We start from the raw sequence: 18578 nt of genomic DNA on the forward strand, positions 1-18578 counted from the left end.
TCCGGTTCAGCCAACATCAGCAGGTTGACGTCTGCATGAATCTGTGTGTATTTGTGGCTTTGAGCCTTTCAAACGTTCAGCCTTACCTGAATAAACAGTCAGACGTTAGCTCTGTGTCAGAAAAAGCATGGAAAGGAACTGGAAGTAGCTATTGTGACAGCCTTTCTTCTGACTCTTGCAGCACGCCAGCGGAATGTGTCTATTTGCTCCCGAACAGCCTTTGTTTAGGTTCTCCTAATTCATTTTGAGGGATTTGAAGCCATTTCCCTACTTCAAACTCAAAGGGCTAATCGTTGTCAATGCTAATCAGAGAGAAAGTCGGAGGGGTAGATGAGACTATGGAAGAGGGATTGTAAATCCGTCCGTGATAGATGGTGCTTTGGTTTTCCCACAGATCCAGAATGCTGTGGAGGGCAGGTCAGGGACTATTAGCCTAGTGGAGTGGTCAACCGCTGCCGGCTCTTAACCTTGGACACGTGGCCTCTGGCCTTAACTTGGCAACCCTGGTAATTCTGGCTGTTAGAGGTCTTGGACTTGGCAACCCTTCTCACTGTATCTGTCAGAGCTGAAGGCCTTAGACTTGGCAACCCCGAGAACACTTACTGTCAGGAAAGCTGCTTTGCTTCTTTGAAACTGAGAACAGCCTCCTCCTGGCAGACACATTTCCATTGACCCAGTGGTGCCATCTCTGTAACAAGTGTCTCTTTTATCGCTCTGTTATTTCTCATGAGAATAGATTCCAGAGTCTTATTTGCTCTGTTTACTCTCACTTGAAGTCAAGTTCAGTATCATTGCCACCAGTGTCTCTGTACAAGATGTGGGAACGTTTATAGCTGGTGATGGTTAGCAGCGGTTTGTAATACACTACATGACCATAAGTATGTGGACGCTCGTCGAACATCTCATTCCAAAATCATGGCATTAATATGGAGTTGGTATAATGTAACAGCCTCCCTTCTTCTGATATAAGATATAACAGCCTCCCCTCTTCTGATATAAGATATAACAGCCTCCACTCTTCTGATATAACATAAGATATAACAGCCTCCCCTCTTCTGATATAAGATATAACAGCCTCCACTCTTCTGATATAACATAAGATATAACAGCCTCCCCTCTTCTGATATAAGATATAACAGCCTCCACTCTTCTGATATAACATAAGATATAACAGCCTCCACTCTTCTGATATAACATAAGATATAACAGCCTCCACTCTTCTGATATAACAGAATATATAACAGCCTCCACTCTTCTGATATAACAGAAGATATAACAGCCTCCACTCTTCTGATATAACATAAGATATAACAGCCTCCCCTCTTCTGATATAACAGAATATATAACAGCCTCCACTCTTCTGATATAACAGAAGATATAACAGCCTCCACTCTTCTGATATAACAGAAGATATAACAGCCTCCACTCTTCTGATATAACAGAAGATATAACAGCCTCCACTCTTCTGATATAACAGAAGATATAACAGCCTCCACTCTTCTGGGAAAGCTTTCCAATAGATATTGGAACACTGCTGTGGGGACTTGTTTCCATTCAGCCACAAGAGCATTAGTGAGGTCGGGCACTGATGTTGGGCGATTTAGGCCTGGCTCGCAGTCAGCATTCCAATTCATCCCAAAGGGGAGGTCAGGGCTCTGTGCAGGCCAGTCAAGTTCTTCCACACCGATCGACAAACCATTTCTGTATGGACCTGGCTTTGTGCACAGGGGCATTGTCATGCGGAAACAGGAAATGGCCTTCCCCAAACTGTTGCCACAAAGTTGGAAGCACAGAATTGTCTAGAAAGTCATTGTATGATGTAGCGTTAAGATTTCACTTCAATGGAACTAAGGGACCTAGCCTGAACCATGAAGAACAGCCCCAGACCATTAGTCCTCTTCCAAGCTTTCCAGTTGGCACTTTATTCTCCTAGCGTTCTCCTGGCATCCGCCAAACCCAGATTCATCCACCAGACAGTGAAGTGTGATTCATTACTCTAGAGAACTCATTTCCACTGCTCCAGAGTTCAATGATGGCGAGCTTTACACCACTCTAGACGATGCTTGGCATTGCGCATGGTGATCTTAGGCTTGTGTGTGGCTACTCGGCCATGGAAACCCATTTCATGACGCTCCCGACGAACAGTTCTTTGTGCTGACATTGCTTCCAGAGGTAGTTTGGAACTCGGTAGTGAGTGTTGCAACTGTGGGACAGACTATTTTTGCACTCTTCAGCATTCTGAGGTCCCGGTCTGTGAGCTTGTGTGGCCTACCACTTCGCAGCTGAGCCATTATTGCTTCTAGACATTTCCACTTCACAATAACAGCCTTACAGTTGACAGCTCGAGCAGGACAGACATTTGACGAACTGACTTGTTGGAAAGGTGACATCCTATGACGGTCCCACATTGAAAGTCATTGAGCTCTTCAGTAAGGTCATTCTACTGTCAATGTTTGTCTATGGAGATTGCAAGGAAGTGTGCTTGATTTTACACAGCTGTCAGCAGCAGGTGTGGCTGAAAATAGTAAAATCCACTCATTTGAAGGGATGTCCACATACTTTTGTGTGTTTATAGATGTGTGTATGTATATATGTGTATATATAATATGTATATGTGTGTGTATATATGTGTATGTGTGTGTACACATCTATGTATGTATGTTTGTATGTATGTATGTATGTATGTATATATACATACACGTGTGTGTGTGTGTGTGTGTGTGTGTGTGTGTGTGTGTGTGTGTGTGTGTGTGTGTGTGTGTGTGTGTGTGTGTGTGTGTGTGTGTGTATAGATCAGGACTAAAAACAAACATGGCTAAACTGTTAACCTTGTGCCAGACTGACCCGCTTCATAGAAACCTGATTACACATTATCATAACCAAGACTTGCTATCCAAGATTTAACACATTGTCATAAAATGTTTTATGACTGTGACATCAGTCTTCTGCCACAATACCACCTTTACCCTCAAGCCGGAGCTTCTGGATTCCCATTACCCTCAGCCTATATGCTACAGTACATTACATCTCGTCATTCAGCAGACTACCCCCTGCTTGACTCTAAGGTCTCTAAAGTCAAGGTACATGCGTATAGTAGGAAGGCGAGATAAAGAGCAGTAATGCCACAGATCAGTTCATCCCCGGGGTTAGTCTGTTGGCAGCAGGGTATTTACACTATGCCCTCTCACACAGGCTGTACGTGTGCTGCTACACCAGTGGAGGATGGATATCATGCGAGTTGTTTCCTGGACTGTGAGCTACACGCATGTAGATGTGTAATAGTATACTGGAAGGGTTGTGCTCTTTCATCAGCTGTGCCCATAACTACAGTAAGAAAGCTCTGCAGCGGTTTATGTTGTTCTGAATCCGCCCCTGGACATATTTGGCTGTTGGGGCGCAAAAGAAATGGCTGGATTTCCAGTGTTAAAAATAAACAGCGGGGCAAACTGTAGCCAGCTTTTCAAAAACTTTCCCAACTGATCAAAGAAGACGTCATTGAGTTCTGCAGAGTTGGAAATGATGTTTAGTTTGGAGAGGGAAATAAGGAGGCATTGAGTCAGAGGGGAGGAGTGAGTTTCTACAGTAGTCATAGACCCAGAATGGCACAGCAGCACAGACCTGGGCTCCTTTAGGTTCACTGTGATGGAAACCTGGTGCAGGTTTGAGCCTAACACATGGAAGCGTGTCATTTTTGTGCTGTCATTGACAGCTAAAGTTTGTAGATACTAATTCAATTTTGGTGTGTTGTATGTCATGCATGCCCTCTCTTCAGGTGAGGTACAGTGGCCCTGTAGTGTTATTCCTCTTGTCAACAGACATTGAGGATTTTGTGAAGTGAATCTGCTCCTCAGTGCCCTACTTTAGAGTAGTCCTCTGATCAAAGCTTGGGTGTCCTCTTCTTAACCACTGAAAGACCAAAGTCCTCTCCCGACGGCTGGATTAGGACTCGGCCCTAATTGCAACACCTGTCATCAAACATGGGAGTTTGTCACAGGCAGTTAACAAATCTGTGTTGGCATAGCGATAACCCAGTCACTAATCCCAAGCGCTCTCCTTTGTGTGTCCCTCAGATGATCCTGGCTGTGCAGCAGGAGGACATAGTGTTGTCTGAGTTGTCTGAGAGTGGAGGAGTTCAGGACCACCATGCCTGCTGGAAGTCCACACTCTGACAAGACACTGTAGGACACACAGGTGAGTCTACGGTTCTGTCTCCTATCAGAGATATTAACAGTGCTTCTATAAGTGGTAGTGATTATAGGTAAGTCACTTAGTACATTTTAAGCAGTGCAGGGAGTGGAAGATTATAGCTATTGTAGTGTTGCCAACTGGACTGATAATGCAGTGACTTTACAGTAAGTGAGCCGTAGCTATCTTCAGTAACACATGACAGTTGACAAGCAGTTGTCAAATCAAGCCTTTCTATGTCTCAAACCGCACCTTACAGTGCTTTGATTCACTCCCTTCAGATGTCTGGTCATGCCCCATCCTTCCCGAATCTAAAGCCCTTTGAGGTTCCCTGGAAGTCATTTCACACATAACAGCCATGAAGGCTTGTTGGTCACACTGGCGCTGATGCCGCCTTGGTACCTTTCCTGGAAAATGTCTAAAATAAGAAGAACAGGCTGTCTTTGTAATTATTAGATGCTCTCCTGTGCAATTATGCCTTTTTCTTTGGTCTTTTCACTCAGATGTTATCCGATTAAACTTAGTCCGTGACTGATGGCCTCACCATAGGAATCATTAGTCGGTAAGTGTAGTGTGGTAATGTCTATTTGGAATGAGTCTGCTCAACCATGGCCAATCTGAGTTACAGTAGCCTCTCAGCACAGCAGTGTGACGACACCTGAAATGATGTCACCCAACAGATGTCTGCCTTGCCTTCCATAGTATCTCTGACAGAATTGGTCTCCTTTGTCTTCCAGATCGCAATGGGAAACTCTGAGAGCCAGTACAGCCTTCAGGGGCCCAAGGGCACCAGCTTCATCCTCCCCGGGAAACAAAAACCCTACTCACTAAAGTTCCGCTCAACCAAAGAGGAGGTTCTTTCCCCCCATACGTGGTGGAAAGGTGGGCCAGGGGGCTCGGGTTACAAAGCCAGGACTGTTGGCCGAGGCTGCCTCTCCCCCCCGCAGAGGAGAGGAGAGCCGTACGTCTCCAGACACTACGATTATGTCACCATGGGGGTGAAGGTCAGTCCAAACCGCCGTCGTTGGCATGACTCCCCACCAGGAGGCGGCTCACAACTCCCATCTGAGATTGGCTGCTGCCCATTTGAAGGCAGTGGACGCCTGGACAGTAGAGCATCAGGGGAGCTGAACGACCATGCTCTGAACGGACACAGGAACCCAGAGAGAATGCCAGGAGAGGGTGAGGGGCTGGAGGAGCAAAGCAGTCCCAGGGTGGTCATCAAGAAGGATGGTAGTTTGAGGGTGGAGTTCACCAACACTAACAGTGGTCTGCTCCTGGACGAGGCCTCTGGGCCAGTGCAGCTGCTCAAATTCTCCCCCACCCTAGAGTCCACCCCAAGCCTTCCTGGCAGCAGCAGGAGGCCTGAGGCCCACCACGGAGCTCCGCAGCCAGCCTCAACCTCCACCACCAGGACCAGCAAGGGCAGCTCGCTGAGCTCCGAGGGGTCCTGGTACGACTCGCCCTGGGGGCACAGTGCGGACCTCTGCGACCAGGACCAGACCTGCTCCCCCAGTAGGACTATGGGGAACAGTGGGGCTGACCAGTTGGAGGCCTTTGGCCAACAGTCTCCCCTACAGTCCATATCAGATCTCTACAGGGACCCTAGTATGGCTGCCACCTTCCCCACGGCTAAGGACCTGTCGGCACAGTACAGGGAATCCCCCCATCATATCCAGCACCGGGCCTCCTTTGTTTCGGCCCTGGACGTGCCTACTGAGGAGGAGTGTCCGGAGGCTAGGCAGTACTCGTCCTACACCCTGCCCTGCCGTAAGGCCCGGCCCAGCGGAGAGCGCTCCACCCTGAAGAAGGGCTCTGGCGCGGTCAGAAGTCGCATGAGACGCCTCAGCGACTGGACTGGAAGTCTTAGCAGGAAGAAGAGGAAGACACAGGTGAGTGGGGCTGTTGTATGGGCTTGTCTGTGTAGGTCAGGATCCTACAGCTCAAACAATCTACATCCAAAATTGTGAAGTTTTTTTCAGAAACATTTGTCAATGTCCCTTAGTAATAACCCCACAAAGATCAAGCAGAAGCGACAGTGGCAAGGAAACACTTCCGCTCAGGTTCTAAACTAATGATGTTCTTCACAGGGTGTATACAGATCTATGAACTATCTTCATAGCCTGGTATGTACAACCAGTACAGCTTTGTTTGCAGTTAGTTCTGTAGCCATAGCATATTGCTAGTTTCTATGTTGTCCAACTGTAGTCTGTAATAGAGGTATTGCCTTAGATTTACATGTAGCCTTTTTTTACCCCCTAATTTCGATCTTGTCTCATTGCTGCAACTCCCCAACGGGGGGGGGGGGGAGAGGGAGAGGGGAGAGAGAGAGACCATTCTAAAGCAGCAACCAGTAGCACAGCATGTTGTTCTGTTTTCACCTCGACTACTCTTGTGTTTTGCAAGATTTTCTTCTCATAGAACCCTCAGGAAGGACATTCTCTTTTGATAATTGTGGTATATATTTTGATGCGTCCTCTGAAACATGACCCGCCTAACCACAGTCTTGTCTTTGGCATCATTAAAAGTGAAGACTGTTATTTTAGCAAATCAATTCTCTGTCATTATTATTACGTGATTATACTAATCATGTAAATGTAATGAACTAGGAAGTCGGGGCACCACGGAAAATCTTCAGATTACAAAGTTAGAATTTTCCGAATATAACTCTTCAGATATTTTAATATCTGATCAATTAGTCTTCTATTAATGAATTATTTTATACCTCATGTCAGTCTCATTCCAAACGTCATAAATTGTTGGTTATCTCCACGAACCCAGACTTTACTATGAATCATCCACCAATTGGTTTAATCATTTATTTACTAACTAAATAATCACAGAAATGCATAAACAAACAGTAGATATTGGTTACAAGGATAGGGATGATTCCCTTGTGGGCTAAGCCGATATGACGGCTTGGTGGACAAAGGGAAGTGGGTGTGGACTGAGAGAGTGGGAAAGACTAAAGGGATCACTACACACAGTTGATAATTATATTAATTGAAATGCTAATCCTTTGCACATGAACGCTCACTCATTCGGGAATAATTGCAATCAATATATATTTACGCCCTTGTGTCATTGTGATCTCTGTTGGAATCGTCAGTCCATCTGTTGGAGAGTTCATCCGAGTCGCTCGCTCTTTCGTGGTTAGAATGGATACTTCAGAGTACCATTCAGAAATGTTCTCATAGAATAGATGTTTCAGCGGTTGTCGGTATTCGCATTCCAGGTTTACATAATTTCTAGCTGCAGACTAGTAATTAGTACCTAAGATTTGCTCCTATTCTGTAGGGATCGAGAGTTTCAGTTTCATCTTTTCCAACCTTGTAGCCAATGCTCCACGTGGTATGTTTAGGAATTCAATAACTATTTGCAATCACAGCTCACTCTGTGGGTTTGCTCAGTCTGAAGATGATTTTCTTAGGAGGGTGTTTTATTCGTAACCATAGAAAAGGCGGTTCCATGACGCCAGATCATGTCTGTGCTCTCGGTGGTGGGCCAATGACTTGGTTAAACTTTATTGGGAATTACAATTCTCTCACATTAAAGGTTTAACATCACATTACGTCATTTCACAAATAGTTTAATCTTTACTCATTCATTTTATACAAGAATTTGATGCAAACCTCATAACTGAGGCACCTGTATAAACAGAGTTATGGTATTGTGGCTGTATTGTCTTTCATGAGGTCACAAACATGAAACAAAATGGACCGGGTCGTAGCTGGCTTCTCCACCGGCAATTTACACATTCTCCAAAATATGGATATTGTTCAGTTCTCAAATTCTGTGATGTAGTAGAATTTGGCGGGAGTTCCTTTGTTCTACTGTGAAACTGCATGAAACTGGGAGAGAGTCTCCACCAGGAATTTACGACCTCAGATAACAGAACCTGGGTGTAGGAGAGAGAGGGGAAGCCACAATCTATACTCAGAAAGGGCCACGTCATGACACCGCGCTCCTCAACACCCGGACGCTTAACCCGGAAGCCAGCCACAACACTGACGGAGGAAACACCATTCAACTGGTGACCGGGTTCTTAGTTCATACTGGTCCCCATGTGGGAATCGAACCCACAACCCTGGCATTGCAAGTGCCATCCTCAACAAACTGAGCCACACGGGACCCCCTTAGCTGCATCAGGTGTGTCTAGTCTCCTTTGGAATTTCCCTGTTTGAGATATGAATGTCTGTAGCTCCCCAGGAGAATATGGTTATTATGTGCTTGGCACAGACCAGTGTTCCAACCCTGTTAGTGTCCTGTTAGGGAGGGGGGAAGAGGAAGCAACTCTCTGGCATATTCTTGGCTGGGGACTGTCACTGGTTACCTGGGCCATGTGCCTCAGTGGTCGGTGTCGTCTCGCCAGGAACACAACGTCGTCCCCGGTCCCGAGGACCACAATACCAGCTGTCTGAGGACTGAAAACCACAGGGTACCGCAAAATGAAATTTGCAACGCGGATGGTGCATTGTGTAGGGACTAGAGATGCAGTCGTCTAACGGAGAGTAAGGCATGAAACCGAGAGGAAGGATGAGAAGCCAAGGGGTCTGCAGATTCCATGACTACATCTGGGTGGGTACAAGAGATCATGTCAGTTTAGTGTTGTTGCTAACCCCATGCTAATGTAGGGAATATGCTAAATGCCATGTGTTGGATGCATAGCTTGCCATTGTAGGTGATTTGCTGTTGTGTGTTGGTGTGATTGGTTGAAACGGCATGTTATTTACCAGTTTACAGCAGGTCTGTATGACGTATAGTTCAGTGTTGCAGCATGGGTCAGGCGGCTGAGAACTGGACCTGTAGAAGGACACCAGGCTGTTTTGTACAGGATAGGAAAACCATGACTTGTATGCCAAATCACTGGATAGTGTGTTTGTGTAAATCTGTGTTATGGATCTGCAATAGCTTATTTAGAGCATTTAGCCCCATAAATGTAACCACAATAGTCATATTTTCTGCAACAAAGGCTAAGTAGGTAATTGCTAAAACTTTGCGTTGTAAGATTTTCCCAAATTAGTTGAACTGCTCGAAAACGTGGCCCTCTGTGACTTTGTCTCTAAATCAAACATGATGCACCAATTCAATAGCTCTTTTAAACTTGAACACACTTTTCATACAATGCCAAGATAATTGCTGTAAGACTTTAAATCTCTGTTGCAGTAAAACTATGTCCCAGCTCAAGATTTAGAAACCCCAACACACTTATAATGATGAGGTTGTCATGGTGATTAAGATATGGTGGAGTTGCTCTGGGCTCTACTCACCACCCTGTCCTGCTCTCCAGAGAGCCAGTCCATAGTATGTTCTGTATGGATAGGTGCTCGTTCATTAGGGTCTGACAAAGGACATCGGGGAAGGTAAAAGTACTTCCCTGACGCACAGAGAAGGATATGTGCTCATTAATTTGGGTTTGACCCACGTTGGGGGTAAAGCTTTCACTCTAAACTACTAGACCTCACTTAAACCCTAATAATCTCCTGCCATGTGTTGGGTTTGGGAAGAGACCTAGGACTCACAGCTTCCCTGCACTATTGAACTTGTTGACCTTTTCAGTGAGAAGGAGGAGGGCTTATGGAGGACTGTGATTTGAAGTTGTTCTGGTTCCCAGCGCAGCTTCATAGGTCCATGAGAAACTCTCCAACAAACCCTGGTCAATCCGAGTAACACTCAAACCCCCATTCTCCTTTAAACTCCACCTTACCTCAAATGTGTGTCCTGTGTAGGCGTTAGGCAACCCTGGCCTTTAGGACAGATTAGTAATGAGCAGAGGGATATTTTTAGAGATAAATGGTCTCTTTCAGTGTTCTGACTCAAACTGTGAATTCTTCATGGGCAAATGTTGGAGCGTAATGTTTCCAACTGAGCTCTGGATAGTTTAATTGGAGCCATTCAGAGTTTTTATAGCTTCATGCTGACACATTCACTGGGTCTCTTTGCCCTCTGGTGACTCTGGAGTCCAGGACAGAGACCGTTCAGGGACCCACCCTGGCCTAGTTCTGTTCCTGTCTGGGACTCTTGTTTCACCAAGGCCACTTAATCACCCACAGCTTCCAGTTGGCTCATTGATTCATATATCACCAAATCACAGCATCACAGCCCCTTTTCAACGAGTCCACCCAAATCAGGACTAATTCCAGCTCTTGTTCCCCTCCAGCTGGGCTCCAGAGCTCAGCTGTGGTTTAGGGGCGCACTGCACCCTCCAAGCCAGCCTCTTAGGTCCAGTCCAGGGCCTTATGAGAAACAGCTGGGGTAGACGTGGTAGGAAAGGGGTGATTAGGGGAGACTGCTGGAAGAAAGAGGAGACTGAGGGAGAAAGGGAGACTGACGGACAGCCGGGAGGAAGAGGGTAGACTGAGCGAGAGACTGGGGAAGGGCATCAGAACACTGTTTGTGTTTTGAAGTGCACTAAACCCAGTTGCCAGGGGAGACCAGATGCTGCAATCTATTGGAGTGCAGGTGGGCTTTCATTACCCCTGAAAGAGAAAGAGTTCAATCCCATGAAGTAGTGTTCTACTGGGGTCAGGAAACCAGGGTGCCCTCACAGACGCAATTAAATTGTCTCAGTCTCAAGAACTTTAGTCGCCAGAGTGTCAGGTTCAGGAATTTAAGTGTTTTTGTTGAGGGACTCCTCACTCTCTCACCTCATCCCACCCTCTCTCCATACCCTCTCCTCACTCTCTCACCTCATCCCACCCTCTCTCCATACCCTCTCCTCACTCTCTCACCTCATCCCACCCTCTCTCCATACCCTCTCCTCACTCTCTCACCTCATCCCACCCTCTCTCCCTACCCTCTCCTCACTCACTCTCTCACCTCATCCCACCCTCTCTCCCTACCTTCTCCTCACTCTCTCACCTCATCCCACCCTCTCTCCCTACCTTCTCCTCACTCTCTCACCTCATCCCACCCTCTCTCCCTACCCTCTTCTCACTCTCACCTTTTCCCACCCTCTCTCCCTACCCTCTTCTTCTCTCTATGTGCTTCCAGGAGCCCCGGTATAAGGATGGCAGCGAGGTCTTTGACAGTGGAGTGGATGGCCTGACAGCTGACACGAGCTCTCCCTCCCAAGTATCCAGCCTGTGGTACCCTGGCGGTGTGGGGGCCTCCCGGGCCCAGTCGGCAGGGGCTCTCCACCACAGCAATGATGCCCTTCGTCAGAACATCTATGAGAACTTCATGCGGGAGCTGGAGACAGGGACTGGTCAGGGCAGTAGTGGAGGAGGGGGAGCTGGTGAAAGGAGAGACCCGTCTACAGGGACAGAAGAGGGGGAGAGCAGCAGTGAGTCTGCAGGGGGCTCTCTGGAGCAGCTGGACTTGCTGTTTGAGAAGGAGCAGGGGGTGGTACGCAGGGCCGGCTGGCTGTCCTTCAAACCCCTCCTCACCCTGCATAAGGACAGGAAGCTGGAGATGGTCACACGCAGGAAGTGGAAACAGTACTGGGTCACCCTGAAAGGCGAGTACTGTAGGGGTGGGTGAGCAGAGGGAAACAGGGTTTGGCACATTGCCGTCTAAGGTCCAGTCGGTCAGAATTGAATTGGACCTTGAATAGCTGACTGAAATGGAGTGGAGCTTGATGCTCTCTAGGTTGGGTCACATTGAAAGGTGAGTTAAAGGTGTGAGGAGAGGAGAGGTTATTCCAATTTACAGGTCCAGTCGATATGACCACTGTATCATGGAATACATCAACTGAAATGTAATTTATGCTGGGGGACAGAGGGGAAGGACAGGTTTTAAGTAAAACTCTCTCTTAAGTGGTATGTCTGTACTCTCTTTAAGTGAGGACAGCAGCTTCATGTGGTTTCCTTTACATAGCCTGTGCATTACATTTACCATAGACTGATTCTTTACTATCCTAAAAGCTTACAGGGAATTATTCTGGTGTATTTACCTGCTAAATGGGTAAACCTCAGCCAGGTGCTAAATGGGTAAACTTCAGGCCAGGTGCTAAATGGGTAAACCTCAGGCCAGGTGCTAAATGGGTAAACTTCAGGCCAGGTGCTAAATGGGTAAACCTCAGGCCAGGTGCTAAATGGGTAAACTTCAGGCCAGGTGCTAAATTGGTCAACTTCAGGCCAGGTGCTAAATGAGTAAACTTCAGGCCAGGTGCTAAATGGGTAAACCTCAGGCCAGGTGCTAAATGGGTAAACTTCAGGCCAGGTGCTAAATGGGTAAACTTCAGGCCAGGTGCTAAATGGGTAAACCTCAGGCCAGGTGCTAAATGGGTAAACCTCAGGCCAGGTGCTAAATGGGTAAACTTCAGGCCAGGTGCTAAATGGGTAAACCTCAGGCCAGGTGCTAAATGGGTAAACTTCAGGCCAGGTGCTAAATGGGTAAACCAGGCCAGGTGCTAAATGGGTAAACTTCAGGCCAGGTGCTAAATGGGTAAACCTCAGGCCAGGTGCTAAATGGGTAAACTTCAGGCCAGGTGCTAAATGGGTAAACCTCAGGCCAGGTGCTAAATGGGTAAACTTCAGGCCAGGTGCTAAATGGGTAAACCTCAGGCCAGGTGCTAAATGGGTAAACCTCAGGCCAGGTGCTAAATGGGTAAACCTCAGGCCAGGTGCTAAATGGGTAAACCTCAGGCCAGGTGCTAAATGGGTAAACCTCAGGCCAGGTGCTAAATGGGTAAACTTCAGGTGCCAGGTGCTAAATGGGTAAACCTCAGGCCAGGTGCTAAATGGGTAAACCTCAGGCCAGGTGCTAAATGGGTAAACTTCAGGCCAGGTGCTAAATGGGTAAACTTCAGGCCAGGTGCTAAATGGGTAAACCTCAGGCCAGGTGCTAAATGGGTAAACCTCAGGCCAGGTGCTAAATGGGTAAACCAGGCCAGGTGCTAAATGGGTAAACCTCAGGCCAGGTGCTAAATGGGTAAACCTCAGGCCAGGTGCTAAATGGGTAAACCTCAGGCCAGTTGCTAAATGGGTAAACCTCAGGCCAGGTGCTAAATGGGTAAACCTCAGGCCAGGTGCTAAATGGGTAAACTTCAGGCCAGTTGCTAAATGGGTAAACCTCAGGCCAGGTGCTAAATGGGTAAACCTCAGGCCAGGTGCTAAATGGGTAAACTTCAGGCCAGGTGCTAAATGGGTAAACCTCAGGCCAGGTGCTAAATGGGTAAACCTCAGGCCAGGTGCTAAATGGGTAAACCTCAGGCCAGGTGCTAAATGGGTAAACCTCAGGCCAGGTGCTAAATGGGTAAACCTCAGGCCAGGTGCTAAATGGGTAAACTTCAGGCCAGTTGCTAAATGGGTAAACAGGTGCTAAATGGGTAAACCTCAGGCCAGGTGCTAAATGGGTAAACAGGCCAGGTGCTAAATGGGTAAACCTCAGGCCAGGTGCTAAATGGGTAAACCTCAGGCCAGGTGCTAAATGGGTAAACCTCAGGCCAGGTGCTAAATGGGTAAACCTCAGGCCAGGTGCTAAATGGGTAAACCTCAGGCCAGGTGCTAAATGGGTAAACCTCAGGCCAGGTGCTAAATGGGTAAACCTCAGGCCAGGTGCTAAATGGGTAAACCTCAGGCCAGGTGCTAAATGGGTAAACCTCCAGGCCAGGTGCTAAATGGGTAAACCTCAGGCCAGGTGCTAAATGGGTAAACCTCAGGCCAGGTGCTAAATGGGTAAACCTCAGGCCAGGTGCTAAATGGGTAAACCTCAGGCCAGGTGCTAAATGGGTAAACCTCAGGCCAGGTGCTAAATGGGTAAACCTCAGGCCAGGTGCTAAATGGGTAAACCTGGCCAGTGCTAAATGGGTAAACCTCAGGCCAGGTGCTAAATGGGTAAACCTCAGGCCAGGTGCTAAATGGGTAAACCTCAGGCCAGGTGCTAAATGGGTAAACCTCAGGCCAGGTGCTAAATGGGTAAACCTCAGGTGCTAAATGGGTAAACCTCAGGCCAGGTGCTAAATGGGTAAACCTCAGGGTGCTAAATGGGTAAACCTCAGGCCAGGTGCTAAATGGGTAAACCTCAGGCCAGGTGCTAAATGGGTAAACCTCAGACCAGGTGCTAAATGGGTAAACTTCAGGCCAGGTGCTAAATGGGTAAACCTCAGGCCAGGTAAACCTCAGGCCAGGTGCTAAATGGGTAAACCTCAGGCCAGGTGCTAAATGGGTAAACCTCAGGCCAGGTGCTAAATGGGTAAACCTCAGGCCAGGTGCTAAATGGGTAAACCAGGTGCTAAATGGGTAAACCAGGTGCTAAATGGGTAAACCTCAGACCAGGTGCTAAATGGGTAAACCTCAGACCAGGTGCTAAATGGGTAAACCTCAGGCCAGGTGCTAAATGGGTAAACCTCAGGCCAGGTGCTAAATGGGTAAACCTCAGGCCAGGTGCTAAATGGGTAAACCTCAGACCAGGTGCTAAATGGGTAAACCTCAGACCAGGTGCTAAATGGGTAAACCTCAGACCAGGTGCTAAATGGGTAAACCTCAGGCCAGGTGCTAAATGGGTAAACCTCAGACCAGGTGCTAAATGGGTAAACCTCAGACCAGGTGCTAAATGGGTATGTGCACCCTCAGCCTTCCTTCCACTCTACTGTAAAATGACTCAAGATCAGCAGAGACAAATAAATGACCGTTTGAAGTCATTCTTCTGAGGTGTGATCTTCCTCCCTCTAACAACCATCCTCTTCCTCTCCCTGCAGGTTGTACCTTGTTGTTCTATGGGAAGGGTTCTCCAGAGCAGGAGCTGTCTCCGCGCTACGCCCTGTTCGCAGAGGACAGTATCGTCCAGGCCGTTCCCGAGCACCCCAAGAAGGAGAACGTCTTCTGTCTCAGCAACAACTACGGCGATGTCTACCTCTTCCAGGTGATGCGTGCCGACTTACCTCACTCTCCCAAACTGAACAAAGTACTGTAGATGCCAACAGTAGTTACCCCAATTGATGGAGATGCCGGTGAAGCTGTAGATGCTTGTAGATGCTAAACTGTCTGTTCTGGAAAAAATCCACGTGTTTTGTATACATACAGTACGTCGCCATGTGCTCACAGAGGTCACACTAGGTCATACTACCACTGTTTGAACTGCATTGCTCAGTCCAGCTGGTCACTCGTCCACAGTTACTGCCTGCGTAGCGTTAGTTCGGCGTTAGCTCCCTGAGCACGTCGTGGTGTTGACGGTCGGATTTCCCCCATCGCTCTGCTCGGCTCCCTGTCAAGTTAAGTGTTCCAGCTAATTCAACACACAATTGAGGAGCAGAAGCTGTCACTTAGTGGGGAACGTTTTGTGTACCCTGAAAGGAACGTGTGTCCTGTGCTGATGTGGCAGCTAACCTGGTTTGATAGCCTCTTCCTGCTTGGCCAGTCAAGCGGTACGTGTTCTGGTGACGTGTCCACAGTGGTTTTTGTCTGCTGCTAGATTACACTGACTGTGTCATTTTGCGATTTAACATGGGTAACTGGGATTCCAGCACTGTCCTGGGAACACTTCACATTTCCCGGGAAAAAATAAAAGGACAAGACCCGGCAAATGAACATTTCCCCCAATGTCAGAATGAATGCAATTCCACAACATGCTCAGCATCAGATTAGCAAAACATGTACATTATCCAAACAGGTTGTTTAATGGGATTCTTTAGCGTATTTACTTCACACAAAGTCGCCATAAATTGACAGCACGCGCATAATAGACACCGGCAGACTGCACATGCAGCCAGAATGCAGTAAATGAACCCTTCAGGAAACCTCTACTGTATAGACTAGAAAAGTATGTGTGCCTCTTTGAGCTGACATTGTGACCCTTCAGACAGTCCCACATTTGATAGGTCTTTGCACAATCCACTACATAGGCATCTCTGTCAGACCATGAAGTCTGTTAACAATTCAGAGGCATCAGGGAAAAGTCTATTGTCTCCTGTCATAGAGTCTAGGCTATATTCCTATCCAGTCCCAATCCCACTGAAGCCCCAAATCCTGACTCCTGTCTCGTATGAAAACCGTTATTTTTTTTAATCCATAGGTTGTATTATCAAAGCATGTCTCTTGCCTATTCAAAATCCCGCGATGACGTTTCTCCTACTTCTCTGCACTGTCTCGTACTTCCTGCCCGTATGAGAGTGTGGGTAGAGAATGTGCGATCAACCAACGGTATGGGAGTAGAAATGGGTATTTTTAAAACAAGAGTTGTTCCTCATTAAGATACCTTGATATTTAAACTATGTCCACTCTTCCTCTCCCCGTTATTCATGAGCTGATCTGCTGTATGTATAATCTATATTTTTACATCTATATTTTTCCATATTGACGGAGGTTTATCTAGCAAGCTTCGCAACGTTGGCCATTTCACTTCCTTTTTGGACTGCCGTTACAAAGTTTTAATGCTTCGACAACGCTGTACTCGGGAGGCGCTCTGTGTCAAGAGAACCTTCTGCCGAATTGTTTTTCTTAAAAATAAAAGAAGAACCTTTTATTTAACTCTTGCAAGTCAGTTAAGAACAAATTCTTGTTTACAATGACGGCCTCGCCTGGCCAAACCCGGACGGCGCTGGGCCAATTGTACTGCAGTGATGCCTCTTGCACTTGAGATGCAGTGTCTTAGAAATGCGCTGAATTAATTGAGGAATTTCTGAATGGCCTGTTTCATAATTCACAACAAGGTCATTGACGAACAAAGATATTTACTCTGTAATAACTAAATATCAGTTTAATTTGCTCTGAAACCTTTGCGTAACCTGGCGCCACGCCCCTCTTATTCCGAGAGCTCTGGCATCTTGGTTTTAAAAGCTGTAAATGTGCACTTCTGATTTTTGCTGCATTTCCCGTGACTCTCGGGAGAAATATGAATATATTTATATGAATTGCTCCCGGTATTGAAATTTGGTAGATTTTCAGGAAAGTATGAATCCCCAGTGTGAGGCGAACAAACACGCTATTCAGCATGTTCAGGCTGTATAATAGTGGATGGAGATGTTTTACAAGTGTAGTTACACACATACGCACTCGCACACACTTGTTGTGTATTTTTAGGCTGTATAATCGAGTAGTTCAAGTTCATGATTCTAACTCGTAAATGATTATATGGAGAAGATTTCAACTCCAGCTGGAAGGTTTCTGTTTGTGTTCATATTTTGAAGAGCATCTGACTCCCTGACCTTGTTTTCTCTGTTGGATACAGAGATTCTAGAGGCCTTGACTTGCCCCCCCGGTAGTTTTCCTCTCTCACGTTTCTGAGCTTTTTCTGAGTGTATTGCATGAAATCCCAGTTGTGGTGTTCGGGGTGAAGCTAGTAAAATGGTGAAGTGGACTTAACATTTCTCGAGAATCTTTAAGAGGTCAGGAAACCACTGACGGTTTAAACTGGAGCACTGTAGAACCCTGTGTTCTCTCTCTCATTGTGTCCTGCACGAGTCACTCCTCCCTCAGCTTTCTAGCAGATTTCATACCATGTCCTCTGGTAATTTTTGTCTAGGTTGACTGTATTGACTGAAGTTACTTATTATCCCATAGATTGGGGAAATCTGATATTGTGGTGAAATGCCGTGAGGAGTATAGGAACACAATATGCGTAATAGCTGTCCATCATCCGGATTTAGAGCCCAACCCTTAACACGTCGTTCATGACGTCACTATCATCGCTGCGTCCTGCAGTGCTCATACCATCGCATAACCGTTGAGAACAGATTATTTTACCGTAATAATCTAGTTTGTACATTTTATGGTCTAATCTTCCATCGTCTAATGTCTCACCTTCACCTCTGTGTGTTCAGGCCAGCAACCAGACAGACATGGAGAACTGGGTGACAGCCATCCACTCTGCCAGTGCCTCTCTGTTCGCTAAGCGCCATGGGAAGGAGGACACGCTGCGTCTGCTGAGGAGCCAGATCAGAGGCCTGCTGCAGAAGGTAGACATGGACGGCAAGATGAAGAAGATGGCTGAGCTGCAGCTGTCCATCGTCAGTGACCCTAAGAACAGGAAGGCCATCGAGAACCAGGTGAGGAGGATGATGAGGATCGGCGGTTGTTATAGTGATTGTGTTGTGGTGTCACAGGGAAGTATTGGTTAGTGTCCCTGAAATAAACATGTTTTCATTGTTGTTTTAATGTCCTGTTCTGTTCTGTTAAGGTTGTTTTGTTGGGAGTCTAGCAGCCCTAAAAATATGTGACGTGAATCACACCATGCGACTAAAATCCCATGTCTTATTTCTGGAAGCGGTAGAAGTGGCCTATATGTAGCCAGTGGCCGTCAAAACACATACTCAGGGGAGAGAAGAGGCAGGCTGCTTCTTCCCATTGCATCATATTGGGAATCCAGATGTTGTGTACAATGGGCTCTTAACATGCGTTATCCCCTGTAAACAGCCTGACTGAGGAGAGAAACCAGAACCAATCACTGATTCTCCCACAGCTAAAACTGTCTTGTACATGTAACGGCGATGGCTAAATATTAGCTTATCAACT

At 46.9% G+C, this 18578-nt stretch overlaps 1 protein-coding gene across 3 annotated transcripts in view; it reads left to right on the plus strand.

Moving 5' to 3' along the window:
• The window catches only part of LOC135526000 (rho guanine nucleotide exchange factor TIAM2-like), a 106696-nt gene that overhangs the window by 25918 nt on the left and 62200 nt on the right, over nt 1-18578 (plus strand). The window contains exons 2-7 of one of the 3 annotated variants that reach the window (XM_064954003.1): nt 4071-4191; nt 4689-4747; nt 4923-6077; nt 11179-11644; nt 14828-14991; nt 17888-18112. In XM_064954003.1, coding sequence (XP_064810075.1) covers nt 4929-6077; nt 11179-11644; nt 14828-14991; nt 17888-18112 — 2004 coding nt within the window. In that variant the 5' untranslated portion in view covers nt 4071-4191; nt 4689-4747; nt 4923-4928. Of the gene's footprint in view, nt 1-4070; nt 4192-4688; nt 4748-4922; nt 6078-8684; nt 8764-11178; nt 11645-14827; nt 14992-17887; nt 18113-18578 lie in introns of those variants that run through there. The other 2 variants (XM_064954002.1, XM_064954004.1) reach the window with 2 other exon arrangements.

This window comes from Oncorhynchus masou, chromosome 32 (genome assembly GCF_036934945.1).
Source record: "Oncorhynchus masou masou isolate Uvic2021 chromosome 32, UVic_Omas_1.1, whole genome shotgun sequence".
Classification (NCBI taxonomy): domain Eukaryota; kingdom Metazoa; phylum Chordata; class Actinopteri; order Salmoniformes; family Salmonidae; genus Oncorhynchus; species Oncorhynchus masou.